We start from the raw sequence: 26728 nt of genomic DNA, 5'->3' as shown, positions 1-26728 counted from the left end.
AATGGCTGTGCGTTGCTGCGGAGGATGGGCGGGGAGACCCTGGTGAGGATGACTGACGTTGTGACTCAACGTAAGCTTAAATTCCTTATTGCTTAGGAATTTAAATGGGAAACGATGCACGACTGACACTAGAAGCCAGGCTAGTCTTCGCCTTTGAACCAAGTTTTTCTTATACGTTTGACACGTTTTCCATTTTCACTTTTTCATTTCCTGCACGCGTGATAGTCTCTCGATTACCACCAGCAGCGCGGAAAATGAAATTACTCGACGGATTTTGACGGTAGAATACAAAGAAAAAGAAAAATTGGAATAGTTCAAGGTGCGAGAATATATTGAAAACGGTATCGAAAATAAATCGGCAGTGCAGGATGCTTAGAAATGGCCGCATGCATGGCAAACACAACCGACGTGCCCGTAAACTTGCGCGTTTACCAAGAGCAGAAATACGAGCGTTGAATATAGAGAGAAATATAAAGTAGCGAGGGCTGGAGAGAAATCGACCGTTCGCCATCTCGAATATTTAAATTCATAAATGCAAGCCCGCTCTTCGAACTCGAGCTTCCGTCTATTCCCATACGAAAAGTCTAACTCGATTCGCTCGATCGCCGTAAAGCATCGCGAACAACTTGATCGTGTAAAGATACGACGGTGCGCGACTTTGATCCTGAACAGTTCTTAAAAGTCCTTACGAGAGTCAACGTTTTCAGGAATTATAATTGTAACATCGTGAAATGCGATTCTGTAACGGAGGAACAAGCATAAGATACTAAACGAAATTTTCAGCACAAGCAGATTAACTGCATATTCATAATCGGTTTTAATCAAAAACTTCGTATTTGTAACGCAATATAATCTGTTCAGCCCTCGATTAAGAAACCTTAAGGTACAGAATGTTGCATTCAATTATTCGTTAAGTATTTACTTAACCTAACCTGGCCCCAACGCAATCCTAGCGCAACGTTTGCTTCTGATTCCGGTAATCCTGACACAGTGTTTATTCATTCTAATTCCAATAATGCTAATGCAGCGCTTGTTAACTGTAATTGTAGAGGCCGCGGGCGCGTGAACTGGATGATTGCTGTCGATGGATTTGCCTTGTAAAACGATGATCAGCGTTTATGTAAATCGTAAACCAGTTGTAAGCCATCGATTACCATATCCTTCGAGATGTGAAAGAAAAACAGCTGTCGCTTATCCACTACCGAAAGTGGCCGTATTATTTGCGAAACGTTGGTCTAATCCTTTCACAAAGACACCGGAAACCCTCGAAAGCTTCAACTGTGAAATGTCGCGCCACGAGAGCCTCAATCTCGCGAGGCAATGAAATTTAACATCCTCAAACATTTGACGCACGAAAATTCGCGGCGTTCAACGCGTCGCCGTCCATTTTAATTTCACCCGGCGCTCTTTACGCTCCCGCTCTGAAGAGTCTCCGAAACAATTACCCGCCGGGGTGTACAGAAGCTAATTAGTGTTTGAGTCGCGTGTACAACGCGGCGTCCTCGGAGTCACGAATCACGGCTTTGGATCGCGACGAGAATAGCAAAGGGATGCGTACTCTCCCGTGGCTTAAGTGGTCAATTTATCCAGAGGACTTTTATCCGTTTCCACGAATAACAACTGCTTGAGGATCATCACCGTGTTCGACGAAGCGTAACAGCAAAATCTCTCAATCGAATTTCTGAAAAAAATCAATAGGGAAATGTGCTGCAACAGAGGTTGCTTTCGTAATCGTCGAGAGTGGCGCCAAAACTTATTTCTGAAAATATTCAACTCTGTATTTAAAAATCAATCTACGTAGAAGCAAGAATAACGTTTAATACCTAAATAAATTAATCCTTACAGTGATACTATTATACGCGCAGATAATTGTTCATCGCGATACCTCATTAAAACATATATAATGTGGAAGGTATCGGTTCATAGTAATTTATACATTAATTAGTTCGGATTAAATTAACGAGTTGATTTAGCTACGATTTAAAAATATCGCGTCTCGCGTAAAATTTGTTTAGTGAAACAAGCAAACGCGTACAATATAACTTACTTTGACCACAAAAATATTACCGCATAACCTAAGCAAACGCAGCCACGTCGTCTCTCTGACAAGAACTTGTCTCGGTTATACTAGATACATATTACTAAGATTTATCATGAAACCTAGCAACAGTCGTGACGATAATTAGAAACAAACATGAGAAAACTCGACAATATCTATCAGAGCAGTCGGTAACCCAGCTTCGTGGCTACTCAGTTCTACCTAAAGACTTGGCGTGCACGCCTCGAAATACACATCTTCGCGTCTCCCATCCACAGCCTAAGTCGATTCAAAGATTGTCTTGTCTGGCACTCGTCGTGTCGTCAGGTGTGCACACTTGTGCAGTTTCCATACTGGTGGCGCACACTGGCGCACATCCAAGTGCGTACATCGCGCGACACGACTAGCGCCAGACGAAACTGTCTTCAGGCCGATCTGAATTGAGGCAAGAGAGCCGAGGGTGTCGCGACATCAGACACAAAACTGTCGGCGGCAGAACATCGGTCAATGGGCGTTCAGTTTAATTCAGTTAAAGGCTAGGAGCAGACGCGTCGCAATGACGGACGTCGCGATGGAAGCTGGCAGAACGCGTTACCGATTCTATGTAAAACAATGTGCGACGCACGTTGCCAGCTGCCATTTTGACGCGCGCCCGCGAGTCGATCTGTAATTAGTAAGCAACTGCAACGAGAGTTTACTTAAATTTCCGCATCGACGCTCGTCTCGCGCAGGAGCGTCCAAATGAAATGGTAAGTGAAACACTTGGAAGAATACGTTAACTCGATATGATGAAAAACAGTCTTTTGGTTATACAGTTTTGTCACGCGCGCCATTACAGCGGAATGTCTTCATCGCTCAGAAAGGGCAACCTAAATCCCAAAGACCCTGCCTGCGAGCTACCCCGAAAAAGGGAGACTTTCCAGATTGCCATCTATCCGCGATACTTAAGCATCTCTGACGAGCCGATTCTGCTCCACGAATTTCAAATATCCATTTATTATTAACAAAATTAAATATAAACACGAGCAGATGTATTTTAAATCGACCAACAAATTCGTAACACGATCCAAACGAATCCAATGAGACAATTGAACCTGAAAAATCTCTGTTTCCTCGATCTCTTAAACTACCAGGCTAAAAACAACACATCCAGACAACCTACCACTTAAATATTTCATCCGTAACCCAGCCCCTGAAAAAAGCGCGGACTGCAGGCGAAATTACGAATCAGGATAGCGTTCGTAACGGAAAAAGCTGGAGAGCCGAGATACGTATCCGTAGGAGGGAAAAAGCGTCGATCCGTCTCCTCGCGCACGGACATCTCATTATGGCATCGTAAAAACGCAATTTCCGGGTGAACGCAATTTCGTTGGTCCGTTCGTTTCGCCCGGCACTTTCACCCCGGGCGAACAGCTGGGAGAGTCGAACGATGTTTCACGAGGAGAGCTCGGGCTGTAGCTACGCGCGGAACATTAATTAAATCGGCTGGCTGGCTGGCTGGCTGGCTGGCTGGCTGGCTCGTGGTCCAAGCAGGAGGGTTCACGGGGTGGAACTCCGGCGGGAGGGTGTCGGAAGCGCGCGGCATCCCTTTGACAGCGCAGTCAGCTTCTATCGCAAATTAAAGTCCCCGCTCGGGCGCGTACCAGCCGCGAAAATAATTTCCCGCGCATAAGTTTCCGCGCGCTGCCACGCGCGGCCCACGATTTTCATGTTAATCCGCGAGCGCACGCGAGCGCCGCCCGCGAATTATCGTTCTTTGACGGGGGGGGATCAGCCGGATTCGAATTGCGAATCGCGAACCTTTGAAGCACCCCCTGGCTTTTTCGAGGGGGAACGCGTTGGTTTTCGCGGTGATTAGGCGATCTTGTTGCTGCACGGTGGCTCTTTGATCGTTTCGAACTCGTTCGTTACGTTTTAATGATAACCGGAGCAGCTTGTGTCAGTGGAAACGCCATGGTCGGTCGCATTCACCGCATCGATGCGAAAACACGGGCACCAACGATACAAATCGTTTCAATATGAGAAGTAAGGAAAGCTTGCATTTCGAACCTTGTTACATCAAAATGGCGGACCAGGTACCAGAGGATTGAGTTGTACGGAAAACGTTTCCTGTTTCCAAACCAAACGGGGCTGGCCATTGAAAGTAACTTGAACAACAGCCAATCCAACGAACACCTCGCGAACAATTGAAAGCTGGGGCTCCGAAAAATCCCGGCGACACCATCGGATACGCATCAATCTAAATACCCGACGTACCGGAACAGCGGCGTACAGCGTAGCTGAAATCGATTACAGAGAAAGAAACGACGTTGACATCGTCGGTTTTATCGCCGGTCCGATTAATACCAGGTCCCCCGCCTACACGTGCTCCTACATCCGTTGAAATGAAAAAAAAAAAAAAAACGGGAAAAAAAGCAGAGGGGTTCGCGTCCAGGACGGAAGCTTCCTCCACCCGATTCGCATTCCCATCGCGCTCGTTTCACGCGGCCTCGTAGTTTGTACTTTTTGCGTGTCCGTGGCCGGCCCGCCCGCACACTTAATCAACTCTCGTTACGGTCTAACGGCTTAATACCGTGGCTAGCTTTGTCCAGGGGTAGGGCCAGCGGGATCTCTCGCCTGTAGGCTAATTCGAATTTAAACCCTGCCACTTGGTTCGCCCGGCCGCCACTCTCTTCGTCCAGGAGTTACGCCGCTGTAGTTTTCCTGAACGCTCCCGGACGCTGCTGCCAACTATTCCCTACCCGCCTCACCCTCTCTCGCTCGCGCGTCCGCAACTCTTGTTACCCTGCCTTCAATTACGGGCTATAACTTTCCGTTGACCGGCGAAATCACGCTTTTAGCTGAATGCGTCCATTACGTCGTAACGCGGAACGAGTTTAGCCGCGGCGCGGGCTCGAATATTTCGTGCACCCCACGGGCCGCCCAGAAGATCCCAACCCTCGGACGCGGCCTCGAAACGTTGCTTCGTATCCATCCGGTCGTTTCGCCTGCGAAGCTGGCTTCCGTGCTCGCGAGATAGAGCCGTCGTTGAATTTCGTAGGAAATCTGTTGCGTTTTAGAGAGAAACGCGATGGGGCGGATGATCGTAAGATCGTACGGATGAAAGTTTAGTTATAGTTTCACGAGTATTCTGTTTATCGTATATTGTACATTTGTTGAAAGAGAGACGCGATCGAGAGTAGACGATTTTCGAGTTCTACGCTTATCCACGTAATTCTTTTAGTTGTATTTTTAAATAAAAATTGCTCGAATACAGGATATAGTATGAAGAAATAAATAGTTTCGAAGCTCCACGATGCTGTCGGACCGAGTAGAAATTCCGTGCGTCGAATGAATGAATTTCGTCTATTTATACGAGAAATGAAAACGTTCGAGGAAGTACAGGGTACGCGCAACAAGCGAGAGCATAGAAAATGCACAGTTGTAATATTCAGAGTTCGAAACCTTATCAAAGCTTCAGAAACAATTATACGAACAGGAATCCGCGCAAGCATTTCCAGTTTAATTATAAAGAACATCAGCGGCTGCCGCATTTCTTGAATGCGTCACGCAGTTAGCAGGAATACTCGCGTACACGCAGGGGCGAAACAGTCACACTGTCAGAGCTCGTAACACGCTCTATTGGATCCAGTAACTAATAGCTGTTCCCGTAGATTAATCCATTGTTACTCCAGTTAATGGTTTCTATGTTAACGCCTTGCCTACGAACGCGATAGAAGTGTCGCGCGTAATTCCCGCTAATCGTAAATATGCACCACCTCTACGTAAAATCGCCCAAGACAATTTCAACTGCTTTCGATGGGGATAGTCGTTAACGTCGAAAAAAATTGCAGTCTCATTCCACTCTATTTTCGCATCGAACGATATCGTGTCGTTAAATCTCGCGCACAGAAATTACTCGTTGCAGCAATTTATCAAATACGCGACTGTACACGGTGTTTCGTAGTATCCGCAAGGACGTGAGCTCTGCTTAATCGATCGATCCATTCCGCACGCTGAATCGATACGTAGATTCTATCTTATACGGAGACAAGCGGCTCGCTGCTGATGTTGTTTGGATTCATCAGCTTAAGCAGATCAAGGATTACGTGTAATTAACGTCTGATTGATGCGATGATCCTCGCCTGGTTTCACATCTATGAGATCGGCCGATAGAGAGACGCGAGGTCTACTGCGGAGGCGTATCACGCTGTGAATGGATCCAATAATCGGAAGATTGCTATCATCTCCGGTGCTGCGGACCTAAAAATCACGTTTATTGTCCTTCTCGTGTACGTTCGAGGCTTTGATCTACTAATTTCTCAGATTCAGTGGCTTCGGCGGTCAATTATTGTGGAAAATGTGACATTTAACCCTTTGACTACGACAGACTTTGAGGACATCGGATGTACGATACGATAGAAATTCATTCGAGATGTACTGACGATCGAAATAAGCGTAACTCGTACTTATTTTGTTTATATTTGTTCTTCAAGGGGAAAGATTGATAGGAATATCGTGTAGACCGATTATTGATCGGAAATTGGAGGTAAAATCGGACGAACGGACGAGATCGAGGGGGCAAACTCGCCAACTGGAATTTCATCCATCTTAAGATTATCTCGAAAGCCATTGTAACAGAAAGTTACCCCTCGGATAAGAGTTTTATCGTTTGTATGTAAAACAGCATTGTGTGCGTGGCGATAAAAGAGGGCGAGATTCTGCTGATTTTATTTTCACAATGGTTAAAGTACTTCGTCATTGGCAGTACTTAAAAGTTCGATCCATGATACGGGACGTGGATTTAAACGAGACTTAAAAATCATTTCAACAAATTCTTCGAGAACCTTCCAGATTCATATCTTAACTAATAATTAATCTGCTAAGATTGAAAACTGGAAGAGACAAGAATTAATCGCATTACAATACAAGACACACCAGCAACCAATTCTTACATTTTCTTCAAACATTTTACATTAAAAGAAAACCCACGTCGTTCCTCCACATAGCATTACGCAATTGCACGATGAAACAAATGAAAAAGGCAGGTAAAACTGTACAAGGTTGCGAACCGTGTATCTCCTATCGTAATTTAGTATCAGAATTCACCAGGGCCGAACACACACGATTATAACCGCCATCGGAAGCATCGGCGATTCGGTGAACGCGAGCTCGTAAGCGGCGCCCGCACGAAATCGATTCGGATCACCCCTATTACCCGTTATCGCGGCGATCCCGGAGCCGAGGGCGCACCGACAGGTAGGGGTGCTCCCAAAGGTGCGCGTCGGCGGTCCCGGTGAAAATATGTATCGCGCGCGGCTCATCTGTTTTAGCCGTGGGGCATGCGGGCGCGCGCTGCCGCCGATTACATCGACGCCACCACGGGGGTTGTAACGGGTCCCGCGGGACGCGCACGGTAAATACGGGGCCGTCTCCCGGATCGTTCGCGCGTCTTTGCTTTGTGTGCACCCCGCTGCGTTCTATCCTCTCTCTCTCTCTCTCTCTCTCTCTCTCTCTGTGTGCATGTGGGCCGACGAGGTCGCGCGTGTGCGCTGAAAGCTGTTTTTAATGACGCTGCCGCGAAATTAGGAGACGCGCTCGGGGGAACAGGGTTGCGACGGCCTTCTGGCCTTCGACAATAACCGTTACCGGTTGTTTTTCAGAGGTATTACTGAGAGGGTGGTGTGACGCGAATTTCGCGTTGCAAAGTGCACGCGCGAGTTAGACGTCGATGCTTCTGAGAATGTATTAGAGACGTTTAATGACGAGTTAAGGGTGCTTTAATTCAGGTTCTAAATTGTACATTTTAAAGTGTAGTTGTTTCCATGCACAGTTGATCTTGTTGATCAACTGTTGTACGATGGAAGGTTCGCAACGAATGATAACAGCCGCTTTGACAAATTTTACACGGTGGCAAATTTCTAAATCAAAGATCGAGACCAAAGTATGCTCGATAGAGAATTTACCAATAATTTTGATGTCACTGCACGATCTAAAGTAGAGATAATTGATGATGATTTTAAAGGATGGTTCGGTGGGATTGAATAATGACTGGAGGGTAGTTGTAGCGGCGTTCGATGACGGGACGCGAGCGATATTTCGAGAGATTTTGTATCGGATAATAGATGCGTCGCGATACGATTTCTAGATTTGGAATTGCGTGCAAGGTATAACGGCGAATTTTGTAATGATTTGAATACTGTTGCGGTCTGACGCGTTGACATTTGGGGAGTGGCAAGCTGATGGACGAGCTTATAATGTTCTAGGTGAGTGGTATTTGATGATCGGCGTTGGCGGTTTGATGTAAAGCTGGTATTATTGGGCCGTTGTACTAATGCAAAAGCGTAACGCGTGGTACGAAAATTTTCCGGTAATATAGATATTGCTACCTATTAATATTGCGGAGGCTAAAATTTGATGGACAATGTCGGTATGTAAAGTGACGTGAAATAGACTGCAGTAAGATTCGGCATTAATTTAGCGCAATGTAAATTACTAATTTTCTGACAATGTTTCGAGGATTATCGCTGTAGATATAATTGGAACGTACAGAGTGCCTACTGGCGTTTATTTGCTGATGCATCTATAATTAAACAACTATAAGGGCGATTCAATATTGTTATACCCAACGCTCGAAATTAATTCAATGCTGGAAGCTGTTAGCCCGATGGTGAACGACGCCGCACACACGATCTATTATCTTACAGTTAAGATAAGCGTTTTCTCTGGTTTCGTCTAATTCAAAGGGAGAGATCGTCTATTCTCTACTCGCAGATTTACATTCTCACTGCGCGCGCGCGTAGCGACTTTAAACAAACGGTTAGGCGAGTAAACAGGAAACGGAAACAAAAAGTGCCAGAGACTATTCACGGTGTGGCAGTCGATCGTTACGAGCCATCGCTACTTTAAATCGATTCAACCCACTTTAGCCCATCGGAAGTTCCCACCCTTAAAATCTGTTTCTAACTCTACCTGTGCACAAATGTTTCTACTGTAAAACATTTCGAGCAAACAACCGACCGTGCAACACACAAAGAAGCTGCCCAAATACAATACGTAGACCGCGTTCTACGGTGTAAAGGTACGGTGTACGCGCAAACAAAACTTGCCCAAACGTGGAGCACGGGGAAGATAAAGATTCGACGTGTACGTTGAACGAGGAAGGAAGCAAACGATGAAGCGTGGAAGCTGTTCCAACAAAGAAAGAAACATCGATCTTGAATATTTAACCGTATCGATAGCTTGATGTCATAAATTGGAAGTTTCGTGCGTTTGTCGAACATAAATACGCGGCATCAATACGGGAGATTAAGAGCAGCCATCTTAATCAGAAACGATAACATGGAACAGCGTGGACATCCAATCTCGCAAGCTACGCTCGTTTTGCCTGAACGTAATTAGCAACGCAACGTGTACCCCTGTGGCGTCCATTCGATTCCTTTGAGTGACTGACGGACGCTCGGCTTGACATTAAACCGCGCGCAGATTGAAGGAAAAAGGGGCGCGCTACGCGGGCAAGAGGGAGCCTTTTTATATGCAGCTCGTTATTTTCGGATTAATCTGGCGGGCGCGCGGCGGAATTCGGCGGGTGAAAAAAGGGGTAGAAAGAATTCGGCCGGATACGATGTGAAACAGTTCGAAAATGGTGGCGCGCGCAAAGGAGGGAGGAAGACCCGGGATGGAAAAGCGCGGGACCAGTCGTCTGTATAAACTTTAATTTACGACGCGATGCCTGGAGAAACGTTTCGAGCTAATTTCGCGTCAGCCACCCCTTGCTCCTCTGATCCCTACATGTTGAATTTATTTTATGCAGTTTGTACACGCTCTCTTTGCTGTCTGGCGAGCTCCTTTGTTGCGGTAGGTTGTTCATTGAAGAGTTCATGCTTTCTTTTCTTTTAGTTGCATGGCCTTTGGAAAGGGAAGATAGGTATGTGTTGCTTGTGACGCTTCCAAGTTTTGTTGAATGTGATGAATTAAAAGCTGGACAAAAGGTGAAAGTAATTGTTTTATCGTAAATATTATTATATATATGTGTATATCACGTATGCTATAGTTAAAAAAAAATAACGAATTAAAATTTCTACCACCTAAAGATCTCTATGAAAATTTGCACAGACATTTGATAGTAAGGGTTGAAAAACTTGGCAAAGGAATTGAGGGTTCGCGTGAAAAAGCACGTCGCTCTGCGACACGATGGCTCGCGATCACGCGAGCATGCACGCATCGTTCTGTGAAAATTTATCCCACGTGTGCGAGGCAGAGATGGTCACCAGTTGCGGGTAGTAGCTGGCACGAAGTTAAACAGCGTTCATAATTTACGCAGCTCCGTCCGTGCCGGGAAATGGTGCTTTTCGCGGCGCAACCAGGTATCGCAATAATTTTTCAGAATACGCGGAGCGTTGCAGCGTTCTCGCGAGCGTTCAACGACATTCTTCATTTCGTTTCATCCGCAATACATGCCGCATCGTTGTTGAAAAATTCCGCTCGTTCGAACGCATTCGTCAACTTTAATGTGTCTGATGAATAATAATACTTTCATATCCCTGAAAAAATCCAAAGATACAAAATCCACTGTATGGCTAACTTAATAATCGCCATCTTCAATGAACATCAAAATTCCACTCCAGCTAACTCGCTGAAAGAACGAACTTGGTCCCGAACAGAGTTCACGATCGATACAGAACGCAGAACACACGACAAACGTGACCACGTTACACGCGCGAGGAACGCGCGAGAAAGCTGAGCGAAAGGGCAACGTAAAAACAGCGAGGGAGGCAGCTTCGATGGGACGCTTTCGAGGATTTCGGGTCGAATCAAACGGCGGCAAGATCACGCGGCAGCTGTGAATAGCTTTAACGAAGCGGGTGGCGTGGTTTCTCGCGGCCTCGTCCACGGTTAAATCTTCCCCAGACCCGTTCGACGGTTTCCTGGCCCTCCGTGGCCAAGGAACACGTGCGAGCCGCACGAACGCCGGGGGTTGAAACTTCGTTTTCGTGCAGGGCGCTACGTGTCCCTCGACTCCTTCTTAAATACGTGATGCCGGGATAACGGCCTCCTCCTGCCCTCCCAGACCGTCTTCAGGGCTTCCGCGTTGCGCACACGTACGCACACGTGCGGGATTAAGATTCGATCGGTGATTAGAGTTCGAAGAAAAACCGCGGCTGCTCCCTGTGGGCGACCTATTAATGGTTATCTGGCCCTAGATAAGAGGAACGAGAGGCACGAGATAGCGGCGTTGGGCTTAAAAGTTCAGATAAGTCGGCTGAGGAATAACGACCGTCGCGCTTTGGGTCTTTTAATGTTGTCTAAGCAGGTAGGCTACCCTGTATGAATCGAGCATTTTATCAGGCGACGTGGATTCTGTGCGCGGTAGTATCGATTTGGAAAGTTTGTTTAGTTTTCGCGGAGGGGTGCTCTTTCGGAGCGCGGCTCGACGAGCGGAGGGAAGTTGACTGTCTTCTGGCGACGATAAGGAAAGAATGAGTAAACGATGTGGGTTACCGTGTCTTCCGGTTCTTAAATTCGTTGTCTTCGTTACTATGAGCGAATGTAGAAAGTTCGAAACGCCGCTTCGTTTCAGATTAAACTTGAAGCTAATGCTGCGTTTGCTTTATTCTAATAAACGATTGATAAGAAATCTAATTTTCGAAAAAATTCTCGAAGCATGCACAGCACCAAGGATCACCAGGACGTTCCGCAACACGTTCTCCATTCCGATCCACCCCTCTCGCTAAAGCCAGTCATTGCATTGTTCCAGAGTACGGCGCATCGAAAGACCGTCACGCGACGTGAACAGAAAAGAAAGAGAGAAGTAGACAGAGAACGAGGGAGGCAAGCAAAGGAGAAAAAGACGAGCAGCGAGGATCGTTCTCTCGCCCCGGTGGTATCCGGCTGAAAGGACAGAGGCGGCAGAGGCGGGACGATTGTCCCGCGAGCAGGAAAACGGCTGAAAGTTCCGTGTGTTCGGGCCGGCAGCAGTTTAAGTTTCCGCAGGGCCGAAGTTATAACGAGAATTGCTCTGCCCGCAAAGTTTTCCGGCCGAGTCTCGCGTGTACACACCCGCCCCGCCCCAATTTTTCGCCGCCACCGCGGGCTCCCGCGTGTGCGTAAGCGCGCGATCCTCCGCAACCCCTTCGCTGCACCCCCGCCGACGTTTCACCCTCTCGCCACGTCCCACGCTGGTATTCACACGGCGCATGCTCCGCGAGAATTGTTTGCGTGCACAGACCAGCCCCCTCCTTTTCCCATGTTCGCCATGTAAACCGCAGACATTTTTTTGCCCAACGCGAAATCCACGCCGCCGCGCGTCCTTCATCCCCGTAGCCGCGCAACCAACCCCCCTGCCAGCGGTGAACCGCTCTTTTTCTCGCTAGCCGCTGTTTCTCGCAAGTATTCGCGCGGCGAGAATAAAACGCTGGCATATTTCAGACTTATTGCCCCGCGCGCGACGAGTATGCAAGCCCGCCTTTATTGCGCCTAGTTTCATCCCCCGCCTCGGGGCTCGCGCCGCGCAACCAGCATCCGTTCCCCGTGCTACCGTCACCGGTTTGTTTCGCGGTGACATTTCGAAGGATTGTGAATTATGGAAACCATCCTGCACTGTTCTGAGACACGATTCTATACGTTGTGGATGAATGCGATCTTCTTCTAATTAGTTCGCCACGGTTTACTGGAACATTGGAGAAGATAATGTTTGGCGAATCAGTTTCAGTTTCTTTTCCTAGATTCATATCGTATAATATTCTTTTTTATACTTTGAAGTTTGACAAAAAATGAATCTGTACGCACTGTAGAAATTGTAATTATCTTTTATATCGATTCTTAAACTTTCTTTTTTAAACCAACGTAATGAGAGTAACAAAAGCCCCACCCCTATCGATAGCCACGAAAACGTGATCGCGCAACGAATAACAACGTTCAATCAAACCGATATATAATGATCGTTACATCAGAATATCCATCAATTATTTTCCAGCACGTAATAAATGTTTTAAATAATACGCGACTAATGAATTCGCGTAATTATAGCTCGTAGCGGCTTGATTGAAATATATTTCCGTATTTACCTTGTTGCCAGAACGTAGATGAAATTAATTCGGCCGATGTAATCACCGCAACCGCAATGTATTCGCGTAGCCGGGTTTTCGCCATTCTTGCGGAAAGTTTGCAGAATTGCGCGATTACAATTCGACCTGCATCCGATCGGGCGCCGATTTCAAGACACGCGTGAAAATTAGAAACGTCGAAAGCCGCGCCCGCGCGAGGACGGAAATTACACGTGTCACGCTTACGGAAGCGATATCCGTGAAATTGTCTGTTCTGCCGCGAATTTCCGGTACGAAGCGGCGGAAGCGACGCGGAATGTTGATGTCAGAAAACGGTGCTTTCCGTACATCGACTTCGTTTCCGGCTCGTCTTTTACGTGACACCGGCTGACCATAAACGTACATCCACTACTGCCGTGCGGTGTCTGTGGACGACTAGTTCAAACTACCGCGCGATTGCTTTTATCGCAAGAAATTGCGCCACGGAAATTGGAGTTTCGCAAAACACAATTCCTGTGTGTAGTTTTCTTTTTTTATCAGAGTTGCTCGACAATTTTTTAATTCAACTGTCTTGAGATTCATTCTCGCGGAACGATTTATGCGACAGACTATGCATATGCTTTCGAGCAATTCGCAACGCATCTCACGACCGCTTATTTTTATTAACCACTCTACTATAAATTAAAGACAGTCGACCATTCACCATTACTTTCAGACAGCGAGACAATAATTCAGTCTTGTCGGGAAGACACGTAGTCTGCACTCAAAATTCAACACATCACCAATAACTACGTTACAGCAATTTATAGTTTCAGTTAAAAGATGTAGCGTGAAACAACAGAGCAGTTGATATTGAAACGATGCCAATGCGGCTTCGTCGGCTAGCAAAGTGTTAATCTCCGCCTCGTAACGCGACGCGTTACGAAAACCCGAGCAATTCGGGTATCCGTGAAAACGGACGGGCTTAAAACGCGGCAGATTATCAACGTAAAACACCAGATCCACGATATCTCGGCGCAGCGTCGGATTAACGCGGAAGTTTCGACGGCAAAAGCAAGGCCCGCACAAAAGAATCCAAGAGCCGTGGCACAGAAGAGGCCTGAAAAGCGGCTTGGATCGGGGGGTCGCGTTTGAAGCAGCGTTTCCTTGGCACGAACGACCCTCTTAATCAATCGCTAGCACCTTTATCGCGGCTCTCAAGCGGCGCCCGCGCCTCAAGCGTAAAGTCCCGGTAACAAGCCGCAACTTCGATAAATCTTCCATCCTCCCCCTCTCGAGCTCGTTCTTTTTCAGCGGAGACCGCGCGAAGAAAGAGAAAAGAGTAACGGCGTCATGCAACGCTCCGCGAAAGTCTCGAGCCACCAGTCTTACTGATTTTATAGTGATTGCGTAAAATGTGGCACAGTGGACCGCTTCTGTTACTCTCGTTGTTGGTATTTTTTGCTTTTCTGAAATCTTCGATCGAACGAAAGGGTTGATTCGCGCTTCGAACTGTTAGAGATAGAACAACAGTAGCCTTATTTGCTCGGTTAAAGAAAAAACCAAAGTAACTACACGTTCGTCTCGAATTCCACACTCTCCCATGCAATAAACCGTCCATAACTAATTTCAACTCGTCAAGTTAGACGAATCGCCCTATAAATACGTTATCTCGCTCGAACCCTCGGTTAGGGTGCAAGCGTGCCACGAGAGACAAGAGGAACAGCTCTCGAAGGCCCTCGTCACTGAACAGGGAGCGCGGAGCGGGTGGAAACTTATGAAAATCCGGGATTTATCGCGGTGCGAGCGCGGCGGGGGCAGCAGTCACCGCGGCAGGCTATGACAAATCGGCCGGAAGTTAACGTTCGATCGTTCGCCGAATCCTCTTTTCAGATGGGGAGCAACGGGGCACCCTCTGTGTCCCGCGGACCAGCTGCCTTTGAAAGCCTTGATAAAAGTTTTAATCCGTTTCCACCGGCCAACGCGGTTCCTCTGTTACCCCCTCGGACCAGCCGATTCCTGGCCAACTCTCGCTTTTATCCGGGAATGTTTCACGGGAGAATAGGGGAAACGGACGAGTGTCTGCTTGGCGACGGTTTAATGAGACCTTTCATACTTTCTCGTCCCATTTTCTACACTGGTTTTGGTCTTCACGCACTTCGTCTTTTTTCTCGATAGATATTACTCGAAGTTGTGAAGAAAGTCGAACCCTCGTGTTTTACGTGTAATAATGAATGAATTGTTTAGGGGACAGACACAACAATGCACTATGCGTGGTGTAGGATGTATCGATGGAAGGAAAAAGGGGCCACGAGATATGACCCTTGCTAAACGTGGGTCCTTAGTCTCGACCTAGTTAATGTTGCCCCTTATAATCCTGGAGGGCTCCATTTAAGGATTCAGCTTTGGGGTAGAGAGTGAAATAATAGAAAAAAACCGAGGACTGTGTGCTTCTCAAGGATGGTTGCGAGACTTTGCGGGTTCCAAAGTACTGAAAACCTGTACTCCAGATGTAATTTATAAAATGTACTAAAGAATATAAATGAATGAGAGGAAAATGGGGAGACGCGAGAAGTGCTCCAAGTCCCGCGTGGTGTGACATGGAACAGTGAATGAAATCGCGAGAGAACGCGAGGGACGAGTAAGAAGTATCGAATCGTTAGCCGTCGAAAAGACGATCCTCGTCGGGGGAAGTTTGTTCAAATAAACAGATCGAACCACGGATTCGGCGGCGCCGGAGAATACACGCCCGAGGAGGCAATAAGAAAACTTTTATCCTCCAGCTGGTGTTTCCGAAACGCGACCCGGCTCGGCTGCAATGGCTGCTTAAAACGATTTATTGAGATCACGCCGCTCAGCGGCCGTTCCGCCGGGCCAACAGAGCTAGACATTCAGTTTCAATGGAAATACACGAAACTGAAGCAATCTGGAAGTTCCGCCTTTCGAGAAAACGGGACCGATGGAGGTTACGCCTCCATTTCCTTCGGGGTTAATCGTTAATGGAATCGATTCTTACGATTGTGCCAGGGGAGACGACGAATACGGCGTTCATTTAAATTTCTAAAGTCGCCCTCGCTCTCTCGTAGTTTCGCAGCGAATCGATTCACTTATGAACAAAATGATCAACGTAACGACGTTTGTTGTTACAATATAAATACAAGAAGAAGTTATTGAGAATTTTATAATCTGGTAAACTTACTTTTAATAAGATTCAAGAATTTTCAATCGTCTCAGAATGAAGTCCTTTCATCACCCAGGAAGCTAACTAATTTCACCTCGATATTCTATGCGAAATGGTCAATCGAGAGACGACTGTGTTCAATCAATGACAAATTAAAGAGTGTTAGGTGGCCGAGGTCGTTACCACGATAAATAACTGGCTTACACGGTGCATAAATTCCGACTAGATCGCAGCCTTCGTGAAACTTACCCCGGAATTTATTATAATGGGGATCGTCCCCTCGTATTTTTGGGATCGCAATTAATTTCCCGGTTTTCGAAGAGTGTACGCGCGGCCCGCGGTGGCTCTGGTCAGATTAGCCGGCGCATTTGCGCGGCCTAATGCAGAATTATTTTACTAAAATACGCCGATCCGCTGTGGCGCGAATTATCGCGGATATTTTTGCGCAACGCATTTTTCGCCGATAAGCCGGCCATTTTCGTTCCATTTTATGGCTGGTCTACGCTGCGTAGGTACAGTGGAATTTGTGGCCGCCATTACTTCGCGAATAATAATTATGCCCTGCTGATACAAGCGGAGTTTATTAAGCATTATGTGTACAATGTAACGCGGAGGATGTTACGTTTTGAAAAACCCGCGCGAGAGGTCATAACCGAGATTAGATTGCGAAATATTGCTTTGTATAATTAAATACCGAAGAAACGTTTCATCATTTTCTCGAGTGTACTTTTACATAGAAAGTTAATACCCCGCAGGATTACTTACGCGTTAATAAAATTATTCTAACATAATCCGACATCTTAGCATTTAGAAAAGGGTTCGAGGAAAAAGTTATCCATTAAACATTCGCACTTCGTTAACTGATTTCCTCGAAAGTTAGAGAACGTTCAGTCATTTTCCGTATATTGTAATTCGATGCAAACTTGATCTAAACGAGAAACGTCATAAGATAACGAAAGAAGAGGTGAGTGGAAGGAGAAAAGGAGACTTACCCGTGCCAGCCGCCCCCAGCCTGAGCACTGCATCGCCTTGAAGAGAGATGGAGAGGGTGGCTGTGTCTTCGAGGCGTGCAAGAACTTCTTCGGGAATGTCCTCGGGTTCGCGGAGGCGGAGGGTCACTTCGCCTCCGCCTCCGCCACCCTGACCACCTCCACCCCCGGGACTCGTCGACGCCGAGTACATGAACACAGATCCGTACCCATGTAATGACTGTAACGGCAGCCTGACGCCGCCCACTTCCCCGACCGGACCCTGAAAAACGATCGAATCGTGTTGAGAATAAGCATCTTCGAGGACCCTTCCGTTTTTTTCAGTATTATCGCGAGTTCAACCCCCCCTGTAGCTGGAATCTTTCTTTCTTTAGGGCGAAAAATAATTGATCCTGCATTTTTTTACGCAATTTATAATCTAATTTTAGTGTCAGTGTATTGAGAAAATTATAGAGAATGTTGGAGACATCGTTGTATGGGTTGTGTATCCTTCAAGTCATGCGAAGTGGGGTAACGATGAGGTAGAGAGACTAGGCTGAGACTCATTTGGAACGTTGCTATCCAGTTAGGTTCATAATCTTTTCAAAATATCGAGATCACTCGTTTGTTTGTTCGCTAGGATAGAAATTGTCAGAATATTATAACGCAAAGCAATCTGAAGAAATAAAAAAAAATCCGCAACGAAACCGATCCGTTGCTACGTTTTATCGCGACGCGAGCGAGTCGTATTTTCCGTTGACCGGAGGCAGCAATGGGAACGCAGAGACGTCGTTCGACTGGTCGACTCGATCGAACGCGTAATATTAAATTTAAAGGATCAGTTTTTCGTCGACCAACGATTGGTATTCCTGGGAGAGAGATACGCCGGCGACGTCGCCTGGTTTTCATTTCTCGCATGCAGGAGCCACGCTGCCCGGCGATAGCCGAACGTTCTTTTACGAGGAGAAATATTTTGCCAATTTCGACGGCCATGCAAATTTCAATTCGCCAGCGTCAATATTTGTCGAATCGCACGGAGAAAGGATTTCGATGTACCGGCACTCGATCTGTCGTCAAATGCTCTGGCCGCGGTTCGCTCCTCTAAACACGGTAATATCGGACGTTAAAATAAAACGACCGAGGTGAAAACAGGAGGAGGCAAAAAATATGTCGATAAACGTTGTATATCCTGTATTTTTTTTTTCTTTTTCAGTAGGGCGCAGCGCAGTGCAGGCAATTAAATTGCAAGCGATTTGATGCGTGTTTGTATAAACAGCGGATATAAAGTTGAAATTTATTGAAATATATGTTTGTGCTTCGTGTATTTTTTACAGCGTGCGATTTCGAATTGGTTCGTACACGTTTAGAATTGCATCTGATCGAGATGGAAAATCGGGATTTTGATGAACAGAAGGGTGCACTTATAGATTCCATTACGCACCCTTAGAGAACGAACAACTGGAAACGCGAGGGTAACAATACGAATGAGCGACGAACGCGACGTTCCGCGTCCGTTTTCAGCGTGTCGCACAACCTCGACGCAGATTTCCTCGGTTGTAACGCAGAAATACGGAGCAGGATCGTAAAAGGGCCGGTCCGTCGCGCCCCTCGCGCAATCGATTTCGTGAATTATCGAGACAGTCCGACGCGGGCTGGTGACGTGCGTGGGTTTCATATTTGGGGATTGTGCAATAAGTTGCGAGGAGGACGCGAGAATCCCTCGAGCATTTTTCGAGACGTGACGAGATTCGCGATGTTGAGCGTATGCGCGATACCTGTTTTACGACTTGGGCAGGGGATGTTTTTAGAGGTCTCGTGAAATAGTAAATTGAACTCGATCAGAAGCGGATCGTTCGCTTCATTAAAGTAAAATGTAATTCACGCAACTTACGTATCCGTACACGTTCCAACTGACAATCGAGAATACAATACGAACGAGCGTCAACGGGCAACCGAATTAATTGCAGTGTTCCGCGCGAAATCAATCCACCGGCGGAAACAAGCGGACCAGCGGAACAACGACCCCCTCCGGCAAATATGACGCTACCGAAAGAAGCATCCCGCGTATCTCGAAAGAGCTCGTTCAGACCGTAATCAAACTCGTCTCCCGCTGGAGGCTGCCGCTGATCATTTTCCATGCATAATAATACGCGACGCGAAGAATTTGAATAATCCACTTTCACGCTATTTTCCCGTCTGATAAGTCATTAATCCGCAGGGTGCGCGGCAGCCGCGAGGAAATTTAGCGCCGCGCGTTGGAGCAATCTGTTTTGTTCCCGCCGCGGGAAAGAAACGGCTGGGCGCGAGCCAAAGGATACGACAAGAGGGTGGGTGTTCGCTCGATCGCTCGCTGGAAAATTCACGGTCCGGCTCGCAAACGAACGAACGCCCCCGCCACCTGACGCCTGCTCCCTTTGCTCGTTGCTTCCTCCCCGTCCGTTCGTTCGAATCGCCACAATTTCCACGTATTACTCGCTGTTACACTTCTGAACGACGTGGCCTAACAATGGCGACAGCCCCTTCGTTCGAACGCGGCATTTTACGCGCGACGAAACTTTTTCCCCGACCATTCCGCCCCCCTCCGCGTCGTTACTGGCGCGCTTCCGGAGTTAATTCGGTTCGTACGTACACTCGATCGTTGATTGTACGGTCGAGAGTTCGAGTGTGCGGGTTACGAGAGAGTTGAAGAGGGTATGCGTGGAACTAGATTATGGTTTACTAGGGTTTTGGTTGAATCGATGACGCTGGAGAGCCCTGGCCAAGTGGGACTTCCTCCAGCAAGTTCCGCGATAATGAAAGAGTTATGGCTTTATGCAAAGGATTCAATATATCGAGGCTTGTCCTAACTCTAGAATCTGAATCAATATCCGGAGCAAATTCTTGTTTCTACGATAACGATGAAACCGTTCACGCGTTTCGAGTTAATTATACATGCATTTATAAAATCGTTCAGCTAAACAGATTAATTTCTGATTTAAGTTCCTTGCCTTTTGAAAGAGAAACTGTAATAATAAAAAATTTCTAGGGGTGGATAAGTGGAAAAGGATAGGTTGAATGGCAACGGCTTTACGTTCGTATTGAACTTTGAGTTTCTATAATGAGAGATAAGACACCATCGCATCGCGTACTCGTTGAAACGAAACGAGCTTCCTAGAACAGCAACGCGAACAGGCTCGTATAATGGATGGTACTTGTGGTCCACTGAAATTTCGAAAATTATTGGTTCCGTAACCGAGAAGAGGAATATTGGGTGGATACGCGATACGTACAGAAGTTGTACGTATGCTGATGTTACGTTGATGTGGTATTTCCTGGTACCGATTGTTCTGTGGCTGATAATGACGTGTAGAAGGGGATCAATATGAAAAGGTCTGGTCTTTGGTAAACCTGGTTCAAAGCGAACCAATTCAATGAACGTAAACTACGAGAAAGTGTTATTAACGAGCGATAGTTGACTATTAATGTATTCCATTTGGCTCATTTAAACAACCGTCTCGTTTACCCCAAAAGTATATTCAAGGGATAGAAGAATTCACAGCGGTTAAAATAGCGCGCCAAGTAAACATTCAGCGATTTAAATCTCTCGACTGGCTGTTCGACAGCCAGAGAAGGATTCGAAACGAAACGAAATCGCGGCGATACGAAAAGAGGGTAAAAAAAGGATCGTTGCTGATCGAGAGGGCCAGAAGAGCAACGGCGATCGACGCGATAAAACATTTTTCAGAAGTACGAGGCGCGATGGTGGAGGGTGGTCGGATATAACGCGACGCGACGCGTAAAAATTGCGCGAGGGGACGCGCACCAGCGCGCATAAATGTTCCCGGCGATGAGTTATGGCCGCGAAATGGCCGTATCCAGTTTGTAACGGCGGGGGTGGCGCGTGCTGGACACATTGTTTACAAAGTATCCGAGCACCGTGACGGCGCGACACACGCGCCCCGGGTTCCCTCATTTTTTTGACGCGCGTAAAGTGCGTTTTGTCGTACCGCTGCAGTGCATTAAAGCTGCTGCGCCCGCGGGGAACAAAAAAAAAAAAAAAGATACACGGCTAACGTGATTCGAACGCGGCCCCGTTACCGTGCGGCAACATTTATATTTTCGCGGTGGTCGCTGCCGGATCCGAAACGCAACCCTCGTTAAGCTTGCAATGCACCCTGTACGGTACGCGCTACGAGAAGTGGTATTCTGGTTCCAGATCTGAGTTACGAAACGAGTGACGAATTCTTCTTTTTGGTTAAGTGATAAAGAATTTGTCAGAAAGCAATTTTTTCAAAGGGTGAATATGTGTTTTAATTTTGTAGCGATATCGTACTCAGACCAGTAATTAAAATTTGAAACAAACTTGTGTGCTTTAAGTAAACTGTATGTATATAATGTACGATGATTTTTCGTGCCTGTTGCAAGGACTAATTTGTAATCACTTGTACGCAATCGTAAAGGTTATTCCGGTATTTTACCCTTCAATTGAGATAAAGCGTAGGTGTACCTGTTCCAAGTTCCTCTTTCAGTTTATCAGTTTAACATTTTATTCCTCTAGCCGTCGATTCGATAAAAATAGCGCATTTAAATTGAAGGAATCCGAGAATCGCCGGCAGAAACGTGGCGATAAAAAATTCAACGTGCCGTTCGAATACTCCCACGGAACACGGCGTAATGCAAATATCCCCGTTCTCGAATAATTCCACCGTTTCAACCCTTTTTACAAACGCATTTCCAGGCCGATTTCCATCGTGGCTAGCACTGTAGCCGTTCGCTAGAAATATCGCGTTACTTTTCATTTAACGGAAAGCACCGGCATCCGCTCGGCTAGCCGAGGCTCCCGTTTCGCGCAAATTAATGGCTTCTCGACGTGGTATCGAAGTGTATCGTCGGTTTCCAGTCGATTAATTGACCTGCACTTGTAAGAATTTCAATCTATACGGTTACACGGGGGAGGGCGATTGAATTTACAGCGATTCGAGCTGAGAATAGCGGCGCACATTGTTCACGAGCCGGGTATAAATGTCACACTAGAAGCTGAGGAAGCAATGCCAGCTACGAGATCAATTTACAAATACAAACGTGTAATTCTTGGTTAGTAATTCACTTTAAACTTCGTTTACTATTCTCTCTACTTTTAGCTGATATTACATGTAAAGTAATGTTGCAATTAATATAAGCAATGAAAAATATATAACGTTTTAAACACAAACGAGATAATCGTTCACAGTTCTGCGTATCGTTCATGACCCTGGATACTTGGATGGAGACTTTACGCGTACCTCGAGATACGATCCGCGACGGGAGGAAAAGGGAGAGAAACGAGGATGAAAAAAAGATGGTGGAGAACGCAGACAGGTCGCGTTCGGGGGATGAATTATTGTTGCAAAATGTTCGAGTCGCAGAGGCAACAAACGCGAGCGGTGTACACACGGGTACAAGTGTAACACGGTTTGCCGGTTAGCTTTTTCGCTCGTGTGACAGCTGTGAACACCGATGCGACTCTTTTTTCCAGCTCGCGTGCGCACAGGGGTTCGTCTCTGCTCGGCCGTGCTCCGCTGTTTGCGCTGTCACGGCCAAACAGAATGTGATTTGGATCGAGTCTATAGATGTGTAAACAACGACGACAAATGGGGGCCGGTTTCTAAGCGGTAATTTTTGCATTGCCCAGCACGTCGATGTGTGTTCTGTCAATCGGTGTGTACTACTTTTTTTTCTTTTTCTTTTTACTACGCCAGCTATTTATTGATTCTTCGACTGAAAAGTAACCAGCAGACAGAGGGGTTCTTTCTAGCGCTCGGTTGAATACAGCGCTGAAATTTGAGAGCAATTTTAGTAGTTTAGATGGATATTCGGTTTGGAACATCGAGGCATACGGAACTGCCGCTTTGAATAGGAATTTTCGAATGAAAAATATAATTCTGGCTCTGCCATTCGATGAAAATAACTTCTATTCACTTGCACGCGTATACGTTTCTCGACAAACAATAAAACTAGTGTTTTTATGCAACAAGAGTCGGCGTTCTTTGATGAAACGAGTTTTTTCAGTGCGTTGTTCGTGGTTCCACTTTTTTTTTTTTTGCAAATTATTGACTCGCTGAAAAATCGTTGGAAACTGCGCGATGTTATATTTCCGTACGATGCAGATCTTGGTAGCAGTTGCGAAGGAAATTTTTCAGATTCTGTACGTTTAAACGGTTCACGTCGAAGCGTCGCATTTCAACAAATTCTCGTAGAACCAACAGATCGATCGACATCGAGTGTGGAAAATACGATTTGGCATAAAAGATGGTTAGGATGGAGCCAAATGCTAGGGGTGACAAGGGACCCAACTCTATTGTACTCGTTGCGAAAACACAGCGCGTTAATGGCAACGCGAAAGTTTCGCGTTCGCTGGCGGTTCATTTGGCAGTCCCACGATCAAACAGTATCGATTGAATCGCGAATTTCCCACGTTAGCGCGCTCTTAGCACCCATGACGAAACAGAGAGACGTAGCCGGCCTCGTGGTCGTTTGTTTTCATTAAAAGTTGCTGCCCGCTACGTGAAACTTTCAACACGGCCAGCCTGCTAACATTTTTAAACCGCCATTGTGCTAGAAACGGTCTTCTTTCGGCTTTTTCCATCGCCACCCCTGTTCCCGGTTTTTATCCGTCGCGCTGTCGTCCCCCTGGTCGCCGGGCACAATTACCGGGAATGACTCCGCGAATTGGTTGTTTCGACGGAATAACGCATCAGCATGAAATTACGATTCGGTATTTCATCGTAACGCCGCTCGTCAGCTGTTTGTTCGCGCGATAAATAACTGCCAAACCGCGTGCACGCGTTCTCGTTGTTTTCATTTCAGATTTTAAAGTATTCTTTTGTTCGGTACTCGCCTGTTCTGAAATGGACTTTTGATAGTGAAAAGCTACATGAAATTCTCCAAATTATTATGCGATATCATACGTCTACCTTTCGACGAAAAATTGCGAAAACTATCTCCGTAAACGAATCGTCTGTCTTTAGGAGAAGGACGCCATCGCACCCCTTTTAAACCGGAGTAATCTATGTACGAAGGAACAACAGAGCGATGTTACAAAATGAGCATTCCGTTTGTCAATAACAGCGACATTAAATGCAGATTTCGCTCGAGGGAGCGGCAAGTCCGGCGGGTAACTTCAGTAATTACGTTTTTCATCAATCTTCGTTCGCCGCGAACGAGTTCGACGGAAGAACCGAGTTACATTTCGCGGAATATTTCGCTGGTGGTTGCATGGCGGCGGCCCCGTTCGCGTTTTCATTCTTTAGTTATTGCCTCGCTCCCCGATCGTGACGTGCGGGAATTACCGTGAACCTGTAATATTGTTTTTTGATAAGATTTGACGTTCTATTGATCGTTCAATCGAAACGAAATTCCAGCCGAACCGGCCATTTTCTTTCCGCGTTTACAACTTTACTTTAACGAAAGTAACGGTCGATTAAAAAACTTTCCTCGCGTAGCGAATTGATTAAACTTTATTTAAATCCTATTATCGCACTTGAAATATTGTTCCTATTGTCCATCTTCCTCTTCAGTTCACAAAATTCAAGGTACTTTTCTCAAAAGGAGTCATTTCATACTGCTCCATTCTAAGTGAAAATACCAAAAAATACGAAAATCCTCCCGACTAGCTACAAAATCGACTTCAATCAGTAGATACCAAAAGAAGCGTCAAACTTTATCCATTATTTCTATTTACAACCCCTACGATTCCTCAGCCAAAACGCGAGCCATTCGCGAACGCACGCGTGACGACTGTTCAGCGATAAATCGCTGACAGCGAGGACATCGCGAAATAATTCAGCGAAACGAACCGCTCGACGGAAGACGGAGCGACGTCAGGAACAGCGGCGGAAGTTTAACCGCGAATTATAGACGCGACTTTTCCGGATGGTCCGCGCCTCGCGAGACCGTGGAGAAGCCCGGGTCGCGGGCTGGCCTGTCTTTCGCGGCTGTTCCGAGTAAAAAGTTGTCTGGCTTCTATCGGGGTAACGTCCTGGCCGCGTATAATAAAACGGGTCGCCTTTCACGGGAACGCTCCCGTCCCTGGGGCGCTTTTCTTTCATTTCTGACGTAATTACGCGGGGGGGTTGGAGGCGGCGCAAAGAAAGGGGAAGAGAACTGCGAAAGGGCAGCAGCAGCAGCAGCAGCAGCAGAGAATGCCACGGCCGGGAGAGAAAGCCACCGACGACCCGGGAATATTTCGCGACCGAGAGCCAACCTTCTGTCCTCCGTGCCCAACCGCGACCTACTACCTCCGTTCTCTAGTTGAACGCGCGCGCGAACCTCCCTTTTGCTTCGCCCTCTACACTTTCGGCGGATCCTCTTCCCTTTGTGCTTGGATGATCATCCACTGGAAGGGAAGTTTAAGTGGGTGCGCGTTTACTTTCGGCAGTTTTTTTCACGCGGTTCTTGATGAACCAGGGGGAGACTTTGTAATGGACTTTGCGTCTATTTGTGGGTGTATGAAACGAGAATCGCTGTTGCGAGCTGTTGGAGTGTACTATGGATTCTTCGAAGCGAAGCATCGTACAGCGTTGTGGAGGTTTGGTCGTACATGCGAGGTTTGGAGGAACGTGTGTAGGATTGGTCGAGTTGGAATGGTAAGGGATGATGAATTTGTGCGATTCGGGGGACACGGTAATTTCTATTTCATTTCTATGCGCGTTGTTCGATGTATTCCAAGCATCGTTGTAATTTATGAGAACGCAAGGCAATCTAAATTATTAACAACGATTGTAACAACGTGCTTCCGGCTTTACACGAATTTATGACTTTGTTTACGACCAGCACGGATATGCCCCATATCATTTGGCGAACACCTACGAATTTGCAGAATTTTTCTCCGAGGAGAACCGTCGCGCGAATAATATCCGCGTTTAATAGAGATGGATTTGTTTTTTGGCAAAAAATCTGGTTAGCGATACGTTTCGCTGAAACTTGATAGAAGACAGATTTTGTTCGCCATAAATATAGCGGATTAATATTTCTTCGTTCCTATGAGATATTAACCCCTTCATTATTTCTGACACGATATCTCTGGCATAACTAATGTCTGTAATTCGAACCGACTGACGTATGGCTAAAGGAAAGTAATAAATGCGGCTTTCATCAATTTTCGAAAATTAATTATATTCTTTTGAAACGTCATCACGTATGTATCGTCAAACAGCCGGTGTTAAATAGTGATGTACCTTATAAAACCACCCAATGGTCAATACCAATATTTCGTCAGAAATAACGATAAGGGATTAACGATAACTGTTACCATGTACGTTTTTAACTCGTGTCCTTTCTATTGTTATGCATAATAAGTGGTAAGATAATTTCCATATCGAAGTTCACCATTTTTATTGCTGTTGACGTTAAAATACTTGTCGTATTACCTCGAATGACAGGAACGGAAAAATAACGAGAAATGCGATAGACTGATAAGAATGAACCAACGTCCACGCGAAGCTTCTTATCGAGGTAATTAAATCAAGATGGAAACGGCGCGAGTTTCAAAGATAACTAGAGTAAGACGGCTCCTATATGC

General features: G+C 46.4%; 1 protein-coding gene across 6 annotated transcripts in view; it reads right to left on the bottom strand.

Moving 5' to 3' along the window:
* Positions 1–26728, bottom strand: part of LOC143422621 (uncharacterized) — a 458375-nt gene that overhangs the window by 173303 nt on the left and 258344 nt on the right. For all 6 annotated transcript variants that reach the window (XM_076893399.1, XM_076893398.1, XM_076893405.1 and 3 more), the window contains one exon: positions 17215–17473. In XM_076893399.1, coding sequence (XP_076749514.1) covers positions 17215–17473 — 259 coding nt within the window. The remainder of the gene's footprint in view (positions 1–17214; positions 17474–26728) is intronic.

This window comes from Xylocopa sonorina, chromosome 4, assembly GCF_050948175.1.
Source record: "Xylocopa sonorina isolate GNS202 chromosome 4, iyXylSono1_principal, whole genome shotgun sequence".
Classification (NCBI taxonomy): domain Eukaryota; kingdom Metazoa; phylum Arthropoda; class Insecta; order Hymenoptera; family Apidae; genus Xylocopa; species Xylocopa sonorina.
The sequence above is the reverse complement of the archived record's forward strand: the minus strand, read 5'-3'. Positions and strand labels throughout refer to the sequence as shown.